Below are 26,057 nucleotides of genomic sequence, written 5' to 3'. Positions count from 1 at the left end.
CAGTAGGTTTCCTGGTCTTTGTCCTGTGAATAGGCACATTGTTTTCCCCACAAATGAATCAGTGTAATGATGAATCTCTGTACTTCATTTGACTGCTGTCTGTGTAGTCTCATCTTCTGCCTCCATCTGGACAAGAAGGGTGCAATTGCGGCCTGCAATTCGGGGTGTTTCTGCATGTGGGCATTCCTGCATCTGCAGGACCCCTCTTTATACTTATATTGGTAGATGTAAAAGTTAGAACAGCCTGGGGTGGGGGGGCGACGACGACGACGACAACCGTATCTAGCTAGCCGTATACAGTTAGACTGTGTCCTTCGCCCCCGCCTGTCGGGCACTGTTTTCATGCCCACATGCGGGCTGCAGTTGCACACTATTGATGTGGACAGAAGTACTGGGGAAACCTATGAGGAGACAACAATTATAGGAAGGAGATAGAAAACCCAGATATTTGTTGGTAAAGTAGGGGTATAGCTTTAAAACACTAAAGTGCATTATGGGTAACGTAGTAAGTTAACTTTCGTTTTTGATGCAACTGTTGTGTGACGGAGATGTAGCCGAACTATTTATTTTGTCATTCAGGCTACCTCACATGGTGTACAAGTTTAATAAATGTCAACTACTTCAGTGGAATTCCAGACTAACTCGTCAGTAGCAGCGGATAAGATCCCCAAATGTGGGAATTACCCCCGAGCTAGCAAGTGAAGGCTGCCCTGAGCCGTCCCGACTACGCTCTGGAGGCGAGACAGGAAAGGTAACATATTCAACCAGCGTGCCCATGTTTAAGTGCTGTTGTGTGCAATGCCCATATCAAACCGAGGTGTAGTTCAGTATTTTGCAACTAGATGGAGGCGTGGCTTTATTTTATGGCGTAAAACATTTTGGGGGGCAAACACCAAATTTGCAAGTAGCAAATACAAAATCTAAGTCTAAATATTTCTGGAATTAGCAGCGCAAGCTTGCAAGAATAAAAAGCTAAACATATTAGCTAAATGCCCTCAAGCTGCCGACTGGTTTTAACCCTTCACCTGTCAAAAATGATTTGATCACAAAAAAAAACGTAACCTGTCTATAGGGCAGATCTCCCACCGTTTAGCTGATATTCCAGTGAGACTGGAATAAAGAGCAGTAAATTACAACACCACCACCAGACCCTCCAATACTACCCAATAACCAGAAACTGCACACACTCACAGATAACAGTCGCATTCCTCTACTCAGACGTTGCACGCATCAACCTATGGTTGCGTGTCACGTCATCGACTGTGCCGTCTGGCACCAGATTGCTATAACATATGATGTGGTTAGCTGATACTTAAAATACAAATCCAGGCGTTGTAAGATCTGGCATGCATCAGCAACGCCTGGGCGAAGGAACGCGACCACTGTCTGGACAGCGAGCGGTCTCGTGAACTGTATACAACACAGAGCAACACAGTTACTCGTAAAGTTGTACCCTGGTGTTTATGGAACGCCATTTGTGTCTTTGCGTGTCAAAAAAGATACAAGTCAAATAAGCTTGTTGACCAATCTGGACCTGAATATGACGGAACGCCATTAACACGTTCATTCATTTTTTACGTAGTTATTACACATAGATTACACTATCACTCGTGTTTCATATGTTACAGCGATCCACGGATACGTTATGATGCTGGTAAAGTTTTGTCTCGCGCACCTGCCGCTGCCACACTGGGAATGTGCTGGTCATAAAAAAAGCTAGCTAGCTGATGAATGCAAACAATATTGTTCCACAAAAACCTGCAGAATGCCCACATGCAGGAATGCCACGAATTGTGGGCTGCAGTTGCACCCTGTTGCTTTATATCGGGGTTGTGCCTGTTGTAATAATGAGATAAGAGGACTCATCATGGATATAACCCGTTTTAGCTTGGACATTGCCATTGTGGGCTTCCACCATTTTAACGTAGTCAACTGGGTGGGGATTCTTATGAGTTGGGAGAAAACAGCCAATGAATAAGAAAATGTACTACTTTAAAATGACCTCTCATTGGCTAGAATGGTCCCACCCGATTTCGCCTCCTCCCGCCTGCCTTCCATCTTTGAGGACATGTATTTCCATTGTTAGAGCGGTCACTCGAATATCATGACAATAGTGCTAAGAATACTTTACTCCATTGTGCTAGGCTACTCCAAAAACAACAATATTCCTAGAAAGAGGAAACCAGCAAAATTAGGATTAGCCTACATCAAGCTGGTCCCCAGTTTGATCAGTTGAAATGATTTAACATAGGACCTAGGAGGTAGCCTGACCTAATCCTAAAACAAAATACACTTTACGCAGGCCATGAGTCTCAGCCTGCACGCACAAGCCAGAGACTCCTATCCACTGGCAAAATGATGTTTTCAGTGAGTGCTCATGTCTTCAATGCCGCTTGTCAAAATGAAACCCATGAATGTGATGGTTCTCCAAATTGAAACCAATATCATACCATCTAAGTGCAGACTAGGATACTCATAGTAATCTAGTGTTAAAACGCTTTAACCCTTGCGTCAACCTGGACTCAGGGGTAGACGTAACATAGTAAATGTAACTCAAAGACACTCCAATTAATATATGTTACGTTTCTTATGGTATGTATTAATTTGTGGATGTCCATCATCCATTTTGTAAATTGTACCCTGGTTTCTGCAAGACAGCGCTAAAGAGGGGGTAGTTAGAGGAACAGATCCCAGTTTGGTCCAGACTCACTTGCAGGGATGCAGGTTTTGGTTTATGACACCAATGCCATTGGCCACATTATCTGTGAAACTCATCTCCACATACACAAAGGCCCCACTTTGCTGCCAAACAAGGTCACAATTACTGTTTCGCTAACTCAGTGGTCACCAACCTTTTCTGAGTCAAGATCACTTTCTGAGTCAAAATGCAAGCCGAGATCTACTGTTCAGATTTTTTTAAAACATGACTTAAAAAACGTAAGCCTATGCAACATTAACCAATTAAAAACAGTTATGTCGCAATGAGGTTTTTTGCAGTAGGCTCTAGGCCCAATACATTATCACTGCATATTGTCTGTTCTTGAATTGCCCTGACAATGTTGTGCTTTTCAGACCATTTCAAAATTATATCTATTTTTAATTAGGTATATGATCACACTGGTAATAGATAATTTGCTGTATTACTTGTGAGGCACAGCTAAGTGAGCATATTCATTTTCTTCTTTTTTTTTTACTTGACTAATGGCCTGCATCTGATGATCAGTCTGAGGGGAGGGAGTGAGTGAGGGAGCAGCGGTGAGGCTGCCTCTCACCAGACTCACCGTCCCTCCGGCTCTCCTTCCCCCAGCCCACTTGGTCGTGCTGCTAATCCAGTTTCAACTCTTCTGCCTGCGGCTATGGAACCCTGACCTGTTCACCGGACATGCTACCTTGTCCCAGACCTGCTGTTTTCAACTCTCTCTCTCTACCGCACCTGCTATTTCAACCTCTAAATGCCCGGCTATGAAAAGCCAAGTGACATTTACTCCTGATGTACTGACCTGTTGCAACCTCTATAACCACTGTGATTATTATTTGACCCTGCTGGTCATCTATGAATGTTTGAACATCTTGGAGAAAAATCTGGACTTAATGGCCATGTACTGTTATAATCTCCACCCGGCACCCAGTTCCTCTAGGTTTCTGCCTAGGGAGTTTTTCCTAGCCACCGTGCTTCTACATCTGCATTGCTTGCTGTTTGGGGTTTTAGGCTGGGTTTCTGTATAGCACTTTGTGACATCTGCTGATGTACAAATGGCTTTTAAATACATTTGATTGATTGATTGATTCCCTCCGATGAGAAAAGAGGACACTGTCTTCCAGCTGATGGAGAAACTCAAGTTGCACTGCATTATTTCTGCCTCATGCACCAATTCATGTTGTTACTCCTATGACCAGAGAAAGTGAAATATTCCTCGATATAAAAAAATACTAATAATAACAAGCTTTTCAGAACACTTTGCTATACTCATTCATTGCAGGTGCAGTGCTGGCTGTAGCGTGTGGAATTAGGGAGAATGTTCAACACCTTTATAAGCCATAAAATGTGCAAAGTGTTGACAGTGCTGAATAACAATAAAAACAGCAGCTCTTTGCTGTATTTTTTGGGTCTCTCTCCAGTCATAGTTTTTAACGTTTTTAAATCTCACAGTATCAACTTTGCTGTGCATTCGAGGCTTCATTTTACAGTATATGGCTCGAGGAAACTGTGCAGACACGGTGATCTGAGCTATCTGATTGGCCAGTGGTAGGCCTTTAGGTGCACTCGATTTGCTCTCTGGGCCTGCCGGGTAAGCTGAGTTCTACCTTCAGACACATGAAATTGATAAAAATGGGAACACTGCCTTCCCGGCGTTAGGGCTGCTGAATCAAGTGCACCTTCCGCCAACAGCACGAAATTAATAAAAAAAATAGGAACGCAAGGCTTTATCATTGGGTTTTTTACAGAAATGTTTGCTGATCAACTAGGAACGCCTTTGAGATGGGCCAGTTGATCAACGGGTTGGTGACCACTGCTCTAACTCATATGATGCACATGGTATGTGGACACCTGCTCATGGAACATCTCATTCCAAAATCATGGGCATTAATATGGAGTTGGTCTCCCTTTTGCTGCTAAAACAGCCTCCACTCTTCTGGGAAGGCTTTCCACTAGATGTTGGAACATTGGAAGCAAGTCCCCGCAACATTCAGCCACATGAGCATTAGTGAGGTTGGGCACTGATGTTGGGCGATTAGGCCTGGCTCCCAGGCGGCGTTCCAATTCATCCCAAAGGTGTTCAATGGGGTTGAGGTCAGGGCTCTGTGCAGGCCAGTCAAGTTCTTCCACACTGATCTCGACAAACCATTTCTGTATGGACCTCGCTTTGTGCACAGGGCATTGTCATGCTGAAACAGGAAAGGGCCTTCCCCAAACTGTTGCCACGAAGTTGGAAGCACAGAATCATCTAGAATGTCATTGTATGCTGTAGCGTTAAGATCTCCCTTCACTGGAACTAAGGGGCCTAGCCCGAACCATGAAAAACAGCCCCAGACCATTATTCCTCCTCCACCAAACATTACTTGGCACTATACACTTGGCACTATGCATTGGGGCAGGTAGCATTCTCCTGGCATCCGCCAAAACCAGATTAGTCCGTCGGACTAGAGGGAAAAAAAGAGGACGGAGCATGCCCCCATTCTCACCGACGGGGCTGTAGTGGAACAGGTTGAGAGCTTCAAGTTCCTTGGTGTCCACATCACCAACAAACTATCATGGTCCATACACATCAAGACAGTCATGAAGAGGGCACGACAAAGCCTATTCCCCCTCAGGAGACTGAAAAGATTTGGCATGGGTCCTCAGATCCTAAAAAAGTTATTCAGCTGCACCATCGAGAGCATCCTGACTGGTTGCATCACCGCCTGGTATGGCAACTGCTCGGCCTCCGACCGCAAGGCACTACAGAGGGTAGTGAGTACGGCCCAGTACATCACTGGGGCCAAGCTTCCTGCCATCCAGGACCTCTCTATACCAGGCGGTGTCAGAGGAAGGCCCTAAAAATGGTAAAAGACTCCAGCCACCCTAGTCAAGCGGTACCGGAGCGCCAAGTCTAGGTCCAAAAAGCTAAGCCCACCCCAACCCCTCTTCTACGTTGCTGCTACTCTGTTTATTATCTACGCATAGTCATTTTAACTCTACCCACATGTACATATTACCTCAATTACCTCGACTAACTGGTGCCCCCGCACATTGACTCTATATCGGTACCCCCTGTATATAGCCTCCCTACTGTTATTTTATTTTACTGCTGCTCTTTAATTATGTTATTTGTTGGTTAAGGGCTTGTAAGTAAGCATTTCACTGTAAGGTCTACACCTGTTGTATTCGGCGCATGTGGCAAATATAATTTGATTTTATTTAATTTGACTGGCAGATGGTGAAGAGTGATTCATCACTCCAGAGAAAGCGTTTCCACTGCTCCAGAGTCCAATGGCGGCGAGCTTTACACCACTCCAGCCAATACTTGGCATTGCGCATGGTGATCTTAGGCTTGCGTGCAGCTGCTTGGCCATGGAAACCCATTTCATGAAGCTCCCGACGAACAGTTCTTGTGCCGACGTTGCTTCCAGAGGCAGTTTGGAACTCTGTAGTGAGTGTTGCAACCGAGGATGACAATTTTTTATGCGCTGCGCGCTTCAGCACTCCTAGATGTTTCCACTTCACAATAACAGCACTTACATTTGACTGGGGTAGCTCTAGCAGGGAAGACATTTTACAAACTGACTTGTTGGAAAGGTGGCATCCTATGACGGTGCCAAGTTGAAAGTCCCTGAGCTCTTCAATACGTGCATTGTTTGTCTATAGAGATTGCACAGCTGTGTGCTCGATTTTATACACCTGTCAGCAACAGGTGTGGCTGAAATAGCCGAATCTACTTTTGGCCATGTCGGGTATGTTACGAATTACAAGGTTAGCTAACATGCTAAGTAGTTGCAAAGTAGCTAAAAAGTAGTAAGTATTGGCAAAGTTGCAAATTACTTAAAATGTTGTCTGTGATGAGATTCGAACAAGCAACCTTTGGGTTACTAGAAGTTATACACCTACCTTTCCACCCACCCTACTTTTGTTTATGTCTTAAGTAACCCGTCTTATCTAACCATACCAAACGTAACATATCATACTAATTTGAGTGTCCTGGATTTACGTTTACTATGTTACATCTAGTCTATGAGACCAGGCTGCTTGTGTGGGTGGCAAATGTGTGTTACCATTGGGCTTTTTTCCCTTTTATTATCCACATGGTGAGTCAGGTATATGTAGTCCAGTTCTAGCCTAACACTAATGGCAGTTGAACAGACTGAGCATTCTATAGTATGTTTCACTTCCCCATCTCACTTCGCTCAAATAACATGTCAGGAACACTGAGGTTAATTCGTAGCATGACCAATACCATACTGGTCGATCAACAGCATCTTGATTACAATCGGTGATATTTCCATATTGCAAAAGTTTTGCATTATTTGAGTAAAGCATAGTGACAAATATTGCACCAGAGCTCACACCGCACAATCATGGAAAATTGCCCTGTTAAGAATCAGAATGACCATAAGTATAAAGCTTCTTGTATTGGGAAACTCATATCCATTCCGTTGCATTGAATATTGTATCACTGTTGAATATTGTATCACCAGAGCACTCACAGTATAGCCGGAGGTTAAACTAGGAGGAAAGGAAATGGAAAATAGTTCTACCAGCATGGTGGCAGACAGCACACAGTGGGAATCAAATAGATTTCTGATTTTAAAAAGTTATGGGAAAACAACCTAACTGGAAACAGTTCCACTACATGTTAAAATCCCAATTTAAAACTCATGGTATTGCTATTTACAAAGAGACTAGTTATTTCCTTCATTTAGTGCCATCACATTTTGAGTCCAATATGTTTCTCCTGCTCTTCTCAGTTTGAGACGTTTATAAAAATGTACATATCTGCTATTGATATTTCATTTTTGTTAAGCAACCCTACTACCCCAATGCCCTCATGTTAACTTCTCAGAAGAAAAAAAACATAACATGTATGACTGATCTCATGACAACAATACATTCTGGGTCACATGGCCTTGACTCATAACCACAATGACGACACAAGCATACGGTATGCTATTTTAAAGGGCATAGTGATAAATCAGTCTTTCGTAAATGGGGATATTTACAGTATTACAATCAAGGGGGTTTGGGGGGCTTCGCTTGTGAATTAATGTTTGAGACCCCACACGGCAGCCATCTTTGATTTTTTTTAAAAAACAATTTGGGACCGCTGTACCTACTATATATATATATACACTTGAGACGACGGAGCACGTTGTTGTGGTCGAACACATCTCATGTTAAGCCATGAAAATCATAGACCATTACAATGTTCAGGCAAAAATTCACAAAACTACTGCAGCAAGGAACTTCAAAAGAAAAACAGTTGTGTATCACTTCATTTTTGTCTTTAAACATAAACTTGACATATTTGCATGCTGCCTCTAACTTTGATCTGCCACCATCAGTGACTAGAATTGCTTAGTTCATAATGCATAAGCTTTCAAATCTTTCCTATTTTTTGTTGTCGAGTGCACCTAGAGAGTTAACTCCACCACTAAAGATCCTTTGATTGTCCTAGCAGAGGAGATAGACACGGTAGTTGTGAGACAGTAGGACCTCTACACTGGGCATGTCAGAAAGACAATACTTTCAGAGATACACACACACAGTTAATGAGCAACATTTGGAACAGTTCTGATAAAATGTCATTGCAGGACACTTACTTGAGCTTTAAACATTTTACTTGGAAAGGCACAAACTATGATTTCCTGGTAAATTATTCTGATGTAGAAATAAAACTGAAAGATATCTTGTTTCATGTAAATTGACATTTCGGCCTTACTCAGCTATACACTGAGTGTACAAAACATTATGAACACCTGCTATTTCCATGACATAGACTGACCAGGTGAACGCTATGATCCCTTATTAATGTCACTTGTTAAATCCACTTAAATCAGTGTAGATGAAGGGGAGGAGACAGGTTAAATAAGGATTTATTCTGAGGACAAAATTGGCACCCAATTTGACATGCCCTTATTGTGGGGTACAACTCAATATTAGGAAGGTGTTCTTAATGTTTTGTACAGTCAGTGTTAGCCTTGTATAGGACACTTCCTAGATCAGTCTTTAGTTGTTTTCTTGTTTGTTAATTTCAAACCTAGAATTCCATTGCACTTTCTTTTTGTTTCCAAAAGTGCAATAAGAAGAAGAGAGCTTAATATCTGTTTCTCTCAATCTTCCACAGTACCTGAGGCCAGTGACTGTGCTACAAAGTCCACATTGACAGACATGAAAGCCAGAGCAAAAAAATATCCTAAATGAATTCCAGTACACTACAACAAACATTTGTTTTCAATCCAGGGAGTTGACTTTGAAAACAACAGAGGATAAAAAAATAAAAAATAAAAAATAAACTCAAAACATAAAAATCCTCCAATTCTGGTATAGATGAAGTGTTTCCTGTTGCGCTCAGTGACTCCAGAGTTATCATTAGTATAGTTCAGTCTTGCTTCTTACCTTGATCCCACAAATAAAGGACTATTTCTATGGAACAGATTTCTTTCACTCGACTCATTGACAGTTCCCTCAGATCAATGGCTGTTGATCAGTAAATGCTCTGTATGGAATCTAGAATACAACAACTGTTTCAAACAGTATCTTTTTTTAATATTCACGCCACGGTATTCGCGTTTCGTTGTTACAGCTTTTAACGTTCTCTCTTTATTATGCAGGTACTTTAACGGTTTCTTTATTTATTTTCTTTTAGGAGCCAGAGTCTGTTGTGAAGCCCACAAAGTCTGAAGGACAACAACATTCCTTTACACGCATGTAGCAGGAGAGCGCTGAGAGAGATAGAGAAGAGAGAGGGAAAGAAAGAGAGAGATTGGGAAAGGGAGATAGGATGGGTGATCTGTGTAGTTGCTTCCATTTAAAACTTGAAAGTGACCAGAATGTTTCAAGTTCCCTCCGAGGTCTTCTCCTCACTTCACTTGTGCCGCTGGAGGGTTTTCCTCTTTCTCCTTTTGAAGAAACAACAGCACCTGCAGGCAAGGACATACTCTCATTTAGTTCCAAAAGGAAATTAATGTTGCATATTAAAAAATTCAATGTTAAAAACTAAAAAAGGCTTAACTGAACATTAGAGGCCTTAAACATGTAAAACCTGTAAAAAAAAAAAATTTAAAAACTGTGTTTTGAATTAATGGGTTCAGAAACCATTTGACAGTGTGTTTCTTGCAATGACTGCCAGAGGTAGTGAGACAGAGCAGAGCATGGCAAGCCACTGCCAGTCAACCCCAGGGACAGACAGCTATCTTACTTTGTATCATCAGCCACCTCCACCTCAGTGGGAGCAGTGATGGGAGCGTTGGAGTGTCCTGCCGTCGGGTCGTCAGTGTTCAGCTCTCCATTTGCCGAGCTCATCACCTGTACAGGTGAAGACAAGGAATTCAGACAGGATGTCTGTGCACGTTTTTAGAATACATGGTAAAATCATGACTAATTATCTGTAATTTATCCTTGATATGAAATGAGAAATTGAAGCATTAGCTTATAACTCTTACCCTTGACCACATTACATTGTAAAAGAGCTGGCAAGAAAGGCTTTTCACTGTACTTGTGCACGTGACATTAAAACTTGAAATGGATCTACTAGTTGGTAAAAATACGTCATTTTTTCAAAGGGTGCAATTCCCTTCCAAAACACTAGATGGCACATTTGCTCAAAACATAATTCTCAAAGTTTAATCATCTGAGACGGCAGACTGTACATCACTTTAAGCAAGTCATAATTGCACCATAAAGGACTATAGATGTGAAATATCCACTTCGGAGTTTATGTTTTCATGTGAAGGGTGTAGCTAACAGATACAAATTAAATAAATAAAAAACCAGGCATCTTCTGAGCTGCTGTTGCCCCGTCATCCCTTTAAGGTTGAGTCTGTGCCGAGACAGTACATGCTCAATCAGATCCTATATCACACCCATTTCCAGGGAGAGGGGAGGGGGGTTCCTGTCCTGATAATGGCTTCAATGACCGCAGGGTTCCCCTGACTGTGCTTCCCTCCCCTGTTATCAGCCTGGATAAATGAAGCAGAGCAGGCAGACAGACAAACACAGACAGAGAGAGAAAGCTGGAGTGGACAGACACAGCCATGCAGCACCATGTGCAGCAAGCAGTACCTGGACAGAGCCCCCCAGCCTTTCGGCCACGAGATGTGACCCCAGTGTCTCCGTATTGGTCATTGGAGACAGCTGACGCTGAGCCTCATCTCCTTTGGCATCAGGCAACTGACGGGGGGTGGGGTTTGTTATGGGGGGCGGGTTATGGGGGGCGGGAGTCAAGAGGTGGGAGGTAATGTGGTGGGTGGTGGTGGGAACAAAAACAAACAGAAATAAATACAGAAGACATGTCACAAGCAGAAGCAGGCTTGTTAAAACTATGTTCATAACAGAAGGAAAATAGAGCACAACATAAAGCAGAGCCAACTGACTAATGCAAGAGTGAAAACAGCCTTGATCGGAAAAACCCTAAGCATCTTGGCTTTTATTCCAACATCTATATTTTCTATTGATCTGACTGAATTAGTTAATCATTGTTCCGATTCTATTCCTGGTTTCTGCAATAAAATCTGTGATTGTTTGTGTTATGCAACGTGTTGCATGTTTATGTTCATAAATGATGATATGTTCTACTCATTACATTGTTCTGGAGAGCCATAAATACAGGCCAGAGTCCACAGCAATCATAAAACCTTATGCACTTTGTCTTAGAGAACAAGATTAAGACTAATAAAGTCAAATGAATCATTGTGAATTGGCAAAAATGTAAACAATGTGTCATGTTGGTGACATTGTAGTAGGACCAAGGCTCAAATAGCATGCTGATAGAACAAGGAACGGAAAAGAAAGCAATTTTGCCACACACTAAGCAAACTGCTTTGTCATTGCTGATGTGAACAATGCATTTTCAACTCATGCATGAAATGACTAGTTCTTAGGAAGGCAGGCTGAAGACAAAACCCTCCAATGCTAAAACAGTTCAACTTTCAAAGATGTTGCTACAACATTTAAGTACAATTATAATAGGTTCATCAGTTCCCCATCTTTCTTGCTCAATCGCCACAACAGAGTAAAGAGTAGATTGAAGAGGTTGGAGTGGACAAAGGTGACATTGTAAAAGAGGCCGTATTCTTGAGGAAGTGGCGATTAGGACAGGAGGCTTGGCGGTTGCCTCTGAGACACGAAAACTCGACTGACGAGGTGGGTGGGTGTGGCGGGCGGCGGTGAGCTCACCTGGTTTTTGGTCTGCTGTTGTGCTTTGTCTCTGCTGGGCTGAGCGAGTGTGTCACTGGGGATGGGGCCTACCGGTGTGGGCTATGGTGGGGGACAAAATGACAGCATTTTACCTAGGCCATCAAAATCATTGCTGTGAATACTTTACACTCACCACAACCTGAAGATATTAATATATTATATAATAAAAAAGGCCCTTGAATCGCTGAGACATCACAGGAAATCTCAATTTTGATCCCATATGTGATTATTTACAGAAAAAGACTAACGAAAGTCTGCAGATAAAGGGGTCAAGTGGTCCACTCAAAACTTTGAATACGGAGTAGAAACAAAACGAGACTCACAAGTGCCTTGCCGACCCAGTCATATTCATAATCAAAGACGTAGCCGTTCCTGTCAAACAGTTCAGTGAAGAGTTTCCGTAAGTAGTCATAATCAGGTTTCTCAAAGAAGTCCAGCCTCCTCACGTAGCGCAGATAGGTGGCCATCTCTTCTGCGGCGAAGGTCAAAGGCAGAAAATTATTTCATTTGCATAAACTGAACTAGAACTAAAGGAGTCATGAAGATTCCAAATCAAACCAATCAAACCAAAATGGCAGTACTGACCCGGGAAGCTTTCACAAAGCACTTCAATTGGCGTAGTTCGCTTGGTATCTCCAATCTTCTGATACCGCTCCTTCAATGTGTCCGCCTGTAATCAACAGACAGTACAACAATTATCCTCCCACGTTTTCAGCTTTAATTCACACAAAGCACAGTAGAGTTGAACAACTACAGCTTCGCAGAATGCATAATATAACAGCCACATTTGGGGCAATACATAGCTGGAGGCAGCGTAATTTAATGGGCATAATGTTTACATGTAGAATATTTAAGGTGTCTTAGTTTGCCTCCACATGCAGATCCTCTCTTAAGCCATTTTATATCTTGAGTCATCCCATCTATATATTTTATTTAACCTTTATTTAAATAGGCAAGACAATTAAGAACAAATTCTTATTTACAATAACTGCCTACCAAGAGGCAAAAGGCCTCCTGCGGGGACGGGGGATTAAAAATTAAAATGTAGGACAAAACACACATCACAACAAGACAGACACCATAACACTACATAAAGAGAGACCTTAGACAACAACACGGCATGGCAGCAACACAACATGACAACACGGTAGCAACACATGGCAGCAGCACAACATGGAAGCAGCACAAACATTGTTAGGCACAGACAACAGCACACAAATACATCACGCAAAGCAGCCACAAGTGTTAGTTAGTGTCCATGATTGAGTCTTTGAATGCAGAGATGAAGATAAAACTGTCCAGTTTCACTGTTTTTTTGCAGTTCGTTCCATTTACATTTACGTCATTTAGCAGACGCTCTTATCCAGAGCGACTTACAAATTGGTGCATTCACCCTATAGCCAGTGGGATAACCACTTTACACTTTTTCTTTTCTTTTTCTTTTTTTAGGGGGGGGGGGGGTAGAAGGATTACTTTATCCTATCCCAGGTATTCCTTAAAGAGGTGGGGTTTCAAATGTCTCCGGAAGGTGGTGAGTGACTCCGCTGTCCTGGCGTCGTGAGGGAGCTTGTTCCACCATTGGGGTGCCAGTCGCTAGCTGCAGTGAACTGTAAAGAGGACTGTAAAGAGGAGCGACCCAGGGATGTGCTTTGAGGACCTTTAACAGAATGTGACTGGCAGAACGGTTGTTGTATGTGGAAGATGAGGTTTGCAGTAGGTATCTCAGATAGGGGGGGAGTGAGGCCTAAGAGGGTTTTATAAATAAGCATCAATCAGTGGGTCTTGCGTCAAGTATGCAGAGATGGCCAGTTTACAGAGGAGTATAGAGTGCAGTGATGTGTCCTATAACGAGCATTGGATATGAAACTGTTATTGGGGGGGGGGGGGGGGGGCCTTCAGAAAGTATTCACATCCCTTGACTTATTCCACATTTTGTTGTGTTACAGCCTGAATTTAAAATTGATTAAATATAGTTTTTTTTTTACACTGGCCTACATACAACACTACACAATGTCAAAGTGGAATTGTGTTTTTAGACATTTTTACAAATTCATTAAAAATAAAATCAATAATTATTCAACCCCTTTGTTATGGCAAGCCTAAATAAGTTCAGGAGTAAAAATGTGCTTCACAAGTCACATAATAAGTTGCATGGACTCACTATGTGTGCAATAATAGCATTTAACATGATTTTTGAACGACTACCTCATTTCTGTACCACACACATACAATTATCTGTAAGGTCCCTCAGTCGAGCAGTGAATTTAAAACAGATTCAACCACAAAGACCAGGGAGGTTTCCAATGCCTCGCAAAGAAGGGCACCTATTGATAGCAGTGTAAAAAAAAAAAAAAAGCCAACATTGAATATCCCTTTGAGCATGGTGAAGTTATTCATTACACTTTAGATTGTGTATCAAGAGAGGAAGGAATCCGCTCAGGGATTTCACCTTGAAACCAATGGTGACTTTAAAATACTTAGTGTTTGATGGCTGTGATAGGAGAAAACTGAGGATGGATCAACAACATTGTAGTTACTCCACAATACTAACCTAATTGACAGAGTCAAAAGAAAGAAGTCTGTACAGGATAAAATATTCCAAAACATGCCTCCCCTTTGCACTAAAGTAAAACTGCATAAAATGTGGCAAATAAATGAACTGTCCTGAATACAAAGTGTTATGTTTGGGGCAAATCCAACACAACACATCACCGAGTACCACTTCATATTTATTTTCAAGCATGGTGGTGGCTGCATCATGTTATGGGTATGCTTGTCATCGGCAAGAACTAGGGAGTTTATGATAAATAGAAACGGAATAGAGCTAAGCACAGGCAAAATCCTAGAGGAACACCTGGCTCAATCTGCTTTCCAACAGAGACTGGGAGACAAATTCACCTTTAAGCAAGACAATTGATGAGGATTTTTCAATAAACTATAAGATAGACAAAGTTAATCACAACATGACGAACACGGAGCCAGGGTTAAACATGGGTACATCGCTGTTGCTAGGCAATAACTTAATTAATACCTCTCACTGGGTTTGTGTGTGTGTGAAATGGGGATCTGACCTCGGGTCGAATTCCTCGCTCTTACCTATTCCAAGGCTGTCCTGATTTATCAGTGACTGAAACCAGAGTGTTATCCTTTGCCTCTATCCTAAGGCATATTACGGGAATGGAGTTAGGGTTGGGCGTCTTCTTGATTAATTACAGCATGACTACTATCATAGACTAAGGAAGTGGGCGGAGTGGTCAAGAGGGAGGGGTTAAGCTCAAATGTATGTGAAATGACTATATAAACTGAGAGCTGGGAGGTAGAAGGCAGATGCTTTGCAAACCACCTCAACTGTGTCTATTGTAATAAAGTATATCTTAATTCTACAAAAACTCTGGATATACTTTGGTTCTTTGATCAGTATAAGGACAATTTTGCCACATCATAATTGGCGACCACGAAGGGACTGGAAAAATAGTCTAGTAGACAAGCAGGCTAGCAGACAGGCAGGCTAGTAGACAAGCAGGCTAGCAGACAGGCAGGCTAGTAGACAAGAAGTTTAAAAGAGTTCTGCTCATCCGGCGTAGGTGATCAGAAACGAAATAGAATAGCCGAAAGGGCTGCGCTACATAGAGACAGAGTGCTAGGTGGAGGGGTTTGAAGAAGCTGATTTGTAGCGATTGAGAATAATTAAAAACACGAATTGATTGGTTGATGTGAATATAGGACGATATGGTGAATTTTATGTGCGTGTAATAGATTACTAGAGATTTGATAAAGTAATAAGTGGAATAATATTTATATACTAACTTGCGTACCCAAAACGTAGACATACGGGAGGGGTGGGAAAGAATACATAGACAATTTGATAGAGATGAGGTTAAGCATTATATGACTGTCTCTCATTGCGGAGCTAAGGTGGTGTAGGAAAGGAATTTCATTATGTCACAAGGGAAAACATAATCCATTTGATTAAACTTGTTAGATCTGTTTCCAAATCAATGAATGTAGATTTGACTCGTTGACTGCTAATTTATTCTCTTTGAGCATGTGAGATCTTTGCAAAGAAACACTTGGACGACCTTTAAGGCAATATTTTGGTAATTCTGTTATATAACAGATGTTAAGCCTACAAACCATTGTAATTGGGATATTTGCGGGATTTACTTGTCATTTCAATAGACATAGGTTCTGTGTTACTGACTAAAATCTGGGTTTCCGATTATAATTAGACTATGGCCATGGGTTGCTTAAATTAATTTGCAGCCAGTGTTTATTTTAAGATGTAAACTGAACGATTTAGCAGATCGCTCCGTTTAAATTGAAGGCTAAGTTATTGAACATGAATAGCGGAACGATTTAGAGGGAATAGTTTTTTTTGTGTGGCCTAATGTTTTGCTAAAGGAACCTACTGGGAAATGGGGTTGTAATTTTAAATATTGAATGGAATATGGAAATTGAATATATGCTTGTAAACTACAGAAAGTGTTTCTTTTGTTACCTGTAGCTTAATCAGAAAGGACAGTTACCTACATTTACTGACTTCTAATAATAGCGGATTGGTAATTGCATAGAGCTGTGGCTATGATCTGAATGGATAACAAAGGAAAGTAAGTTAATAGGGAAGTTGAATTGGAAACGTTCTTTGACCATTTCTAATTATTACTCAATTCTATAGTTTGCGTAACACCAGTGATTTATGCAAACAGTTAATGAATTCTAAAACAATAATCTGTTTCCGTTACGTGGAACAATGGTACAATTCGAAGGTACTATTTCGAAGGAAATAGTAATAACATAGAAGGTAGGAGAATTTAGGATACGAACTAGGCGTCCAGATATAGACAGGTAAAAGAGAAAAACTAAGAAGGAAAGTTAGGGAATGAATGCCAAGACGAAGATTAGAATGAGAACCAGCCGCATTTAAGTATACGATAAGGGGATATTCAATAGCGGAATACACAGTGACAGCAAACATAAAAATAAGAACATATGATATAGACATACTGAAAGACAGGAAAATAAGGTATAGGAAGATATATTAGGGATATCTGGAGTACAAAAATGGAAACGTAGGAATTTTTGAGAAAATAGTAACGTGAATATTATTAGGGGAAAATAGGGGTGGTCTAGCGACCCAAGACCGAATAGACCACTGGGAAAATACCTAAGGACAGAAGAGTGAGGGGGGTATCTTATTGGGAAATGAGATGAGAGAACAATACAATACAATAATATTAAGAGGATCACAAGGGATAAAAACGCATTTTTGGAAAGAAGCAGAGTATGAAGATATATTAGGGAGAAAGATACCATTAACTGAGGAATATAAAAACTTTTAGCTGAGCTCACTACAGAAATATTACTGACCCAACATCCTAACAGAGACACTGAACCAAAACATAAAGCTACAACAGCAATCTAGGATTGTGAAAGTTGTGAAGTTAGTTTTTTAAAACCCTACGATAGAGGTAAACGCAGAATGCTGTTAAGAGAGATGGGTAATGGTGCTTCGAGGGTGATTGTTTTCGATATGTGCAGAGAGTCCCTGGTTCAAGCCCAGGTAGGGACAGAAGCAAATCAAATCAAATTTTATTGGCCACATGCGCCGAATACAACAGGTGCAGACATTACAGTGAAATGCTTACTTACAGCCCTTAACCAACAGTGCATTTATTTTTAATAAAAAAGTAAAATAAAACAACAAAAAAGTGTTGAGAAAAAAAGAGCAGAAGTAAAATAAAATAACAGTAGGGAGGCTATATATACAGGGGGGTACCGGTGCAGAGTCAATGTGCGGGGGCACCGGCTAGTTGAGGTAGTTGAAGTAATATGTACATGTGGGTAGAGTTAAAGTGACTATGCATAAATAATTAACAGAGTAGCAGCAGCGTAAAAAGATGGGGGGGGGGGGGGGCAGTGCAAATAGTCAGGGTAGCCATGATTAGCTGTTCAGGAGTCTTATGGCTTGGGGGTAGAAGCTGTTGAGAAGTCTTTTGGACCTAGACTTGGCACTCCGGTACCGCTTGCCGTGCCGTAGCAGAGAGAACAGTCTATGACTAGGGTGGCTGGAGTCTCTGTGACATTAAAATGGGCAGTATATGGGTGACAGCACGAATAATGGTTACAAATAGTCAAACGTTGTATCACGCAGCATTTAAACAAACGCTGAAGGGTGTGAATTTGAGGGTTCTGTGTTGTAGTGAATTGTTATGAGCGTCGAATGACAAGAACACTGATAGGCCAGACCATCATCACATTAGTAAACTATTTTGGTAGAGAGGGGCCACAAGGCATGTGGGAAAGTAGAACCAGCGAGATGAGATAAAAAAATTTGATTTTGGAAGTCACAAAGCATATTAAACGTGATCGAGTAGGAACAATGTGACTCAGGAAAGACCTAGGGGTTTTAATCTCATCAGAATTTACTTTGTTTTATTCTACACTAGATTACGGAATTGACAAAAGAGAGGAGGAGTCACGAGTAATGTTCTTGAGGGTTTTCTGAGTCAAAAGAAACAGATGTAGACTGGTAAATTCAATGGAAAGTAAGAATTTCGAATTTGAATTGTTTGGACTGGTTAAGAGGTAGCAAAATGGAAACTAACGAAATGTGCACTTTTTCTTCCAGGAGAATGGGGGTAGTGATTTTCTCTCTTTGAAATGTTTCCCGAGACTATTGTCTTGGGAAGAGATGTTAGTTACATTCGGCAGTTTGATAAGTATGAAGACATCCGGATTAGGTCATAAGAGGGAGCTACCCAATTAAATAAAGCCTGGCCATTTTTGTTTGTTTTTACTATATGGTTTTCAAATAACCACAAACAACCCACCTATTATGAAATGTTAGTTGTATAGGGTTTTTATTTTTTATTTTAGGGGGTTTTCATGGGTTAGAAATTATATATCTTAAAGGGGCACACACATGGAATTTTATGAAGTTTTTATTTTCTGAGTGAGTTTTAAGTAAACACGTGATTTATTTTGAAAATAACTGTACTAAGGACTTACTGTACACTTGGGATACGAAATGTATGAAATGTTTTGACTGTTGTTAATGATTATTCTACTATAGATTGAAACACTTCTTTGAAGGGTTTGAATGACCTCTGACCTCTGTCCTGACTTTCTAGTGTGATTTGAACACCCACACTGGAAAGCCGAGAGACATTGGATGATGAGTTTAAGGTCATTTATTATACCGAGTTGAGGGTTTGTAATACTGATAATTATGAAGAAGTATATAGTTCATAGTTGTATTTATGATTCGGACCATGACAAGGACAGAGAGAGAGCGCTAAATCTGAATAAGTGACACGTGTCGCTAGTCAATTTAGCTATTTCCCTGAATTACCTTATGGGATACAGTTAAGTTAAGATACTATCAAAGGTTGTCATTCTAATTTCATTTATTATTTTGGTTTAACAGGCAATGTTGTTGTTTAATTTTTTAACGCATGAATCATGATGTGAGTCGTGTCCAAAGGGGGGAATTACTGGTCCCCTGGGGCCTTTTGGTAAATATGCTAATTGTATTAAGAATATGAGCAGTAGTAATTAATGTGTAATGGGTTAGATGGAATGTGTTATGTGCAAATGGTCCTGTCTCTGAAACTAGTGGACTACAACAAGCTGCAAGAATGTGCACTTCCGAATCTCAGGGCTTCTCCTGACTGATGAGAAGACATGGTACAGTAGCATACTGTGTCTCACCTACCAATGTTCTTAAGACTTTTTTTCCCACGGGTGAAGGCTTCCTTGCCCAACCGAGCAGGAGAATCTGAGCATTGTCTGCGCCCTGGAGACTTTGTGGCAGTAAAAGACTACAGCAGAAAGAGCTGGAAAGACCGTAGGCGGAGGTGTTGCTGACTACCTCGATGACGGTAAAAGTGGCAGAGACAGATACCTGGATCCATGTGTCCCACTGTAGGAGAGTTCAAACCCCAGAAGATGGCCCCACCATTGGGTAGCATTGTTTTATTTTGTGTCTATCTGTCTTTGCAGTAGAGACTCCGAGCTTCCCTATTGGTACGCTGCCAGAAGGACACTCTCCGCAGACCGATGTCGATGGATTGAGAGGGACTCTGCCTGATCCAGAGACCCTAGTGACGGAAGAAGGTCCCGAGCCAAAGAGACCATACATCGTCACCAAGGCTGCACCGACGGCTGTACGGATAGAGGGGAGTTCGACCTGGTATCATCTAAACTACTGCACCAGAGTACCACGAGGAAACCGACGACCTAGAGATGAGGAAGCTGAGGATGCTGGAGCTGGCTAGAATCAGGAGATGGGGAGGATGGCAATGGGAATGCTACTGATGAGCTACATGCTCTGGCTAATTCCCCCGGCAGAGGGGCAGACCTCCAAGACATCCCAGACCTCCAAGACCTTCAAGAATATCCTACAAGACCTCCAAGATCCTACAAGACAACCGAGACTCACCAGATTTCCCCACCATTGATTTCTCTACCCTTGACTAGTCCCCAAACAGAAATGGGAAACCAGAACAGTTGAATAAGGTAAATGGCATACTGACGAGAGTAAAGAGCACAAGAACAAGACAGAGAAGAGAAACAGACAGGATTAGAATGTATATTCCTGCACAAGCAGGAACCACAACTGAAGTACAGAAAGGGATCCCTATTAAAGTACGAGAGTCAAATGACTAGTGGTGTGGGAGGAACCAGCACAAGGAGTGTGGGGAAATCACATGGGGTAACTGTGACCTCAAGATAATAAAAGAAAATGACGGGTGGATCATGGACATGGGGATAGCAGCCCAAGACTTAGATAAACAATTTGATGTAGTACTTATAAGTGCTACATTTCCAGGGGGACGGGTTGTTGAAGTAGTTATTCCTTGGGAAAGTGCACTAAACCCCTTACATGTTAGAGCCCCACCAGACGCAGAAGAAAGGGAATGGAAGGAGGCTCTAAACAATGACTGGTATTGATGGGCACAATATACTACATTAAAATAAAAATAAAGAAAACTATCTAATATGCACTTCATCTCCTTTAAAATAATTAACAGTAGTTCCAAATCCCCACAGTTACCAGGACTGTGCTATGTTCAACCACAACTTCTGTCATCTAAGGAACTCGGAAAGACCGTATTGCCCAGCAGAATGTTTGTCATATTTAGGAAATCCTAAATATAAACAATTTTATAATCAACCAGGATGGGGAGAGAAATGTAAGCAATTAGACGTTAGAATAGAAACAAGGAAAAGGGAAGCACCAATATAAAATAGACTATGAGCAAAAATATGAGTGTTACAATAAAACAAATCAGGTTATATAATTTGGGAGAATTCAAAGGAGAATGTGAAATTACATGGCACCTCGATACATATAACTTTTGGAATACAGACACCTCTGAAAGAAAAATCTATCAGGCAGCAGGGTCAAGTACTGGAGTAATAGTTACCCCGGAAGTATGTGAAAATCAAACATTGGCATTACCACTTATCGATCCATATGAGGATCAGTCAGTGGCAATTGCAGACTAAGGACATTATTACCAAAAGGATGGAAAGGGATCTGTGCCAGGGTACAGTTAATACAAAAAGTTGTAATAGTTGACTGGAAGGCTTTAAAGGTCGATACACGAGATACTAAAATACAAAGATCAAAAAGGGCATATGAAGCCGATCCGAACGTACAGATAGATGTTATAGGCCAGCCTAGAGGAATTCCTAATGAATTTAATTAAAGCTAGGAGTGAGATTAAATCAAGATTTGAATCAATATTTCTTTGGATAACTCCTAATAATAATTTGGAATGGATCAATTACATATATTACAATCAACAAAGGTTCATAAATTATACTGACTCAGCAATGTCAGCGCTTGGAGAACAAGTACAGGCAATAAGTAGAATGACTTCGCAAAATAGACAGGCTCTAGATTGGCTCCTAGCAGAAAAAGGAGGAGTCTGTGTTATGTTTGGAAGCAAGTGCTTCACGTTTATTCCTAATAATACTGCCCCAGGAGGAACATTCTCTGAGGCAATGATCAAGCTTAAAGGATTGAGACAGGAAGTCAAGAACAATGCTGGGCAGGACGCACGTGCCTGGGATTGTTTGGACTTAACTTTTGGAAAATGGGGAGCAATGTTCACGAAAATGGCAATGATGATATGTATAGCACTGGTAGTAATGGGAATAGTATTTTGCTGTGTGTTGCCATTTCTGAAATCCCTGTTGATCAAAACAACGGTAAAACAAATGACTGAGAGAACAGCTATAAGGACCAAAACCGAATGGGACATGAAATTAACAGAAGTGATCCCAGTTCCAGGGAAACCAGGATGTGTACCTGGCGCCGACGAGGATGGCGGCCTCGCGACTAGCGCTTAGGAAACTTTGCGGTATTTTGTTTTATTTATGTATTTTTTTTTTTCATTATTAGCTCAGAAAGTGTTTTGTATAATTACATACAGCCGGGAAAAACTATTGGATATCAGAGCGGCGGTAACTCACCAGTAATACGACCAGGAATACGACTTTCCCGAAGTAGATCCTTTGTTTGCTCTCCCCAGGACAATTTAACTGATTCCAGCGGCTGACCCAAAACATCGCCGGCGGAGGAGAGGCACTCGGAGCGGCCTGCTGGTTCGACTCAGGAGGCACGCACACCATCCACCGCTTCCAAGTATACTACTCGCTAATGTTCAGTTTCTGGTTAACAAGCTCGACGAGCTCCGGGCAAGGATTTCTTTCCAGAGAGACATCAAGGCCTGTAACATACTTTGTTTCATGGAAACATGGCTCTCTGGGGATATTCTGTCGAAATCGGTCCAGCCAGATGGGTTCTCAGTTCATCGCGCAGACAGGAATAAATATCTCACCGGGAAGCAGAAGGGCGAAGGTGTGTGTTTCATGATTAACGACACATGGTGTAATTGTAGTAACATACAGGAACTCAAGTCCTTCTGTTCACCCGACCTAGAATACCTCACAAATCAAATGCCGACCGTATTATCTCCCAAGATAATTTTCTTTGGTTATAGTCACGGCTGTGTATATCCCCCCTCAAGCCGATACCACGACGGCCCTCAAAAAACGTCACTGGACTTTATGCAAACTGGAAACCACATATCCTGAGGCTGCATTTATTGTAGCCAGGGATTTTAACAAAGCAAATTTGAGGACTAGGCTGCCGAAGTTCTATCAACATATCAACTGTTGTACTCGCGCTGCTAAAATCCTCGACCATTGCTATTCGAACTTCCGGGATGGTTATACTGCCCTCCCCCGCCCTCCTTTCGGCAAATCTGACCACGACTCCATTTTGCTCCTCCCTTCCTATAGGCAGAAACTTACACAGGAAGTACCCGTGCTAAGGACTATTCAACGCTGGTCTGACCAATCGGAATCCACACTTCAAGATTGTTTTGATCACGCGGACTGGGATATGTTCCGGGTAGTTTTCAAAAATAATTTAGATGAATACACTGAAACGGTGACTGAGTTTATCAGGAAGTGTATAGGTGATGTTGTGCCAACTGTGACTATTAAAACCTACCCTAACCAGAAACCGTGGATAGATAGCAGCATTCGCGCAAAACTGAAAGCGCGAACCACCGCATTTAACCATGGCCAGGTGACTGGGAATATGGCAGAATACAAACAGTGTAGCTACTCACTCCGCAAGGCAATTAAACTGGCAGAACATCAGTATAGAGACAAAGTGGAGTCGCAATTCAAACGCTTCAGACACGAGACGTATGTGGCAGAGTCTACAGACAATCACAGACTACAAAAGGAAAACCAGCCACGTCGCCAACGTCTCGCTTCCAGACAAGCTAACCACCTTCTTCGCCCCCTTTGAGGATAACACAGGCCCGCTACCAAGGACTGTGGCCTCTCCTTCTCCGTGGCCGACGTGAGTAAGACATTAAAGCATGATAACCCCCGCAGGGCTGCCGGCCCAGACGGCATCCCTAGCAGAGTCCTCAGAGCATGCGCAGACCAGCTGGCTGGTGTGTTTACGGACATATTCAATCTCTCCCTTTCCCAGTCTGCTGTTCCCACATGCTTCAAGATGGCCACCATTGTTCCTGTACCCAAGAAAGCAAAAGTAACTGAACTAAATGACTATCGCCCCTTAGCACTCACCTCTGTCATCATGAAGTGCTTTGAGAGACTAGTCAAGGATCATATCACCTCTACCTTACCTGTCACCCTAGACCCACTTCAATTTGCTTACCGCCCCAATAGATCCACAGACGATGCAATCGCAATCACACTGCACACTGCCCTATCCCATCTGGACAAGAGGAATACCTATGTAAGAATGCTGTTCATTGACTATAGCTCAGCATTCAACACCATAGTACCCTCCAAGCTCATCATTAAGCTCGAGGCCCTGGGTCTGAACCCCGCCCTGTGCAACTGGGTCCTGGACTTCCTGACGGGCCGCCCCCAGGTGGTGAAGGTAGGAAACAATATCTCCACTTCGCTGATCCTCAACACTGGGGCCCCACAAGGGTGCGTGCTCAGCCCCCTCCTGTACTCCCTGTTCACCCATGACTGTGTGGCCAAGCACGCCTCCAACTCAATCATCATGTTTGCAGACGACACAACAGTAGTAGGCTTGATTACCAACAATGACGAGACCACCTACAGGGAGGTGGTGAGGGCTCTGGGAGTGTGGTGCCAGGAAATTAACCTCTCACTCAACGTCAACAAAACAAAGGAGATGATCGTGGACTTCAGGAAACAGCAGAGGGTGCACCCCCCTATCCACATCGACGGGACCGCAGTGGAGAAGGTGGAAAGCTTCAAGTTCCTTGGCGTGCACATCACTGACAAACTGAAATGGTCCACCCACGCAGACAGTGTGGTGAAGAAGGCGCAACAGAGCCTCTTCAACTTCAGGAGGTGAAGAAATTTGGCTTGGCACCTAAACCCTCACAAACTTTTACAGATGCACAATTGAGAGCATCCTGTCGGGCTGTATCACCGCCTGGTACGGCAACTGCACCGCCCGCAACCGCAGGGCTCTCCAGAGGGTGGTGCGGTCAGCCGAACGCATTACCGGGGGCAAACTACCCGCCCTCCAAGACACCTACAGCACCCAATGTCACAGGAAGGCCAAAAAGATCATCAAGGACATCAACCACCCGAGCCACTGCCTGTTCACCCCGCTATCATCCAGAAGGTGAGGTCAGTACAGGTGCATCAAAGCTGGGACCGAGAGAATGAAAAACAGCTTCTATCTCAAGGCCATCAGACTGTTAAATAGCCATCACTAGCACATTAGAGGCTACTGCTGCCTATTGAAATCACTGGCCACTTTAAGAAATGGAACACTAGTCACTTTAATAATGTTTACATATCTTGCACTACTCATTTCATATGTATATACTGTATTCTATTCTATAATATTCTACTGTATCTTAGTCCATGCCGCTCTGTCATTACTTGTCCATATATGTATATATTCTTAAATTCCATTCCTTACTAGATTTGTGTGTATAGGGTATATGTTGTGAAATTGTTAGATATTACTGCACTGTCGGAGCTAGAAGTACAAGCATTTTGCTACACCCGCAATAACATCTGCTAAACACATGTATGTGACAAATAAAATTTGATTTGATATTATATGAATTCTAACAGGAAGCCTTGCAACGACAAAGGAGGACCACTTGACTGTACTTATGGAAACCCAGAATGTTTATATGGGGTAGTGGCAGGAGGAGGATGGGCTTGTCATGACTACAAGGACCAGCAGAAGCTGGAGAAATCTGGAAGTGAAGATATTAATCTCTCAGACTTAAATTGAGATCTAACTTGCTGATGCTGTGACTCTGCGGTGAAGTCGACAGGGTGATAAGGGGAGTATATTAGAAATTGGTATTAAGAATAATTGGTAAAACATAATAATTTGTCATATAGTCAATGCTTATATGGATTTCTTGGATTGGAAATGAACTCAACTAAACTGTTATGATCTGTCCTCTCTCGAGGTTACTACAGATGGTGTCTTGATGCATAGCAGGGAAAATTCAGTCAAGAACGGTGTGAACCTCAATAAATAAAAAAACTAACCGGCTGAAGAGGAGCAACAAAGGCGTTGAATAGGGTCCTGTCCAGCACCACTTCTACCAAGAGACCTGAATCAGAACCAGCATCGAATCGAAGCTATCAACTGCCTTTT

The 26,057-nt window shown here is 42.1% G+C and overlaps 1 protein-coding gene across 4 annotated transcripts in view; it reads right to left on the bottom strand.

The window, feature by feature from the left end:
• Window positions 1-7,094: 7,094 nt before the first annotated feature.
• The window catches only part of LOC311148909 (casein kinase I-like), a 59,997-nt gene continuing 41,034 nt past the window's right edge, over window positions 7,095-26,057 (bottom strand). Inside the window, exons 7-12 of one of the 4 annotated variants that reach the window (XM_084185929.1) lie at window positions 12,476-12,560; window positions 12,214-12,362; window positions 11,870-11,950; window positions 10,757-10,864; window positions 9,894-10,000; window positions 7,095-9,615 (exon numbers count right to left, since the gene is read on the bottom strand). In XM_084185929.1, the coding sequence (XP_084042055.1) occupies window positions 9,561-9,615; window positions 9,894-10,000; window positions 10,757-10,864; window positions 11,870-11,950; window positions 12,214-12,362; window positions 12,476-12,560 (585 nt within the window). In that variant the 3' untranslated portion in view covers window positions 7,095-9,560. The remainder of the gene's footprint in view (window positions 9,616-9,893; window positions 10,001-10,756; window positions 10,865-11,869; window positions 11,951-12,213; window positions 12,363-12,475; window positions 12,561-26,057) is intronic. The other 3 variants (XM_084185930.1, XM_084185932.1, XM_084185931.1) reach the window with 3 other exon arrangements.

Source organism: Coregonus lavaretus (genome assembly GCF_964263955.1).
Source record: "Coregonus lavaretus genome assembly, chromosome: 21".
NCBI classification, from domain to species: Eukaryota; Metazoa; Chordata; class Actinopteri; order Salmoniformes; family Salmonidae; genus Coregonus; species Coregonus lavaretus.
This window is presented reverse-complemented; position numbering and strand designations above follow the sequence as displayed.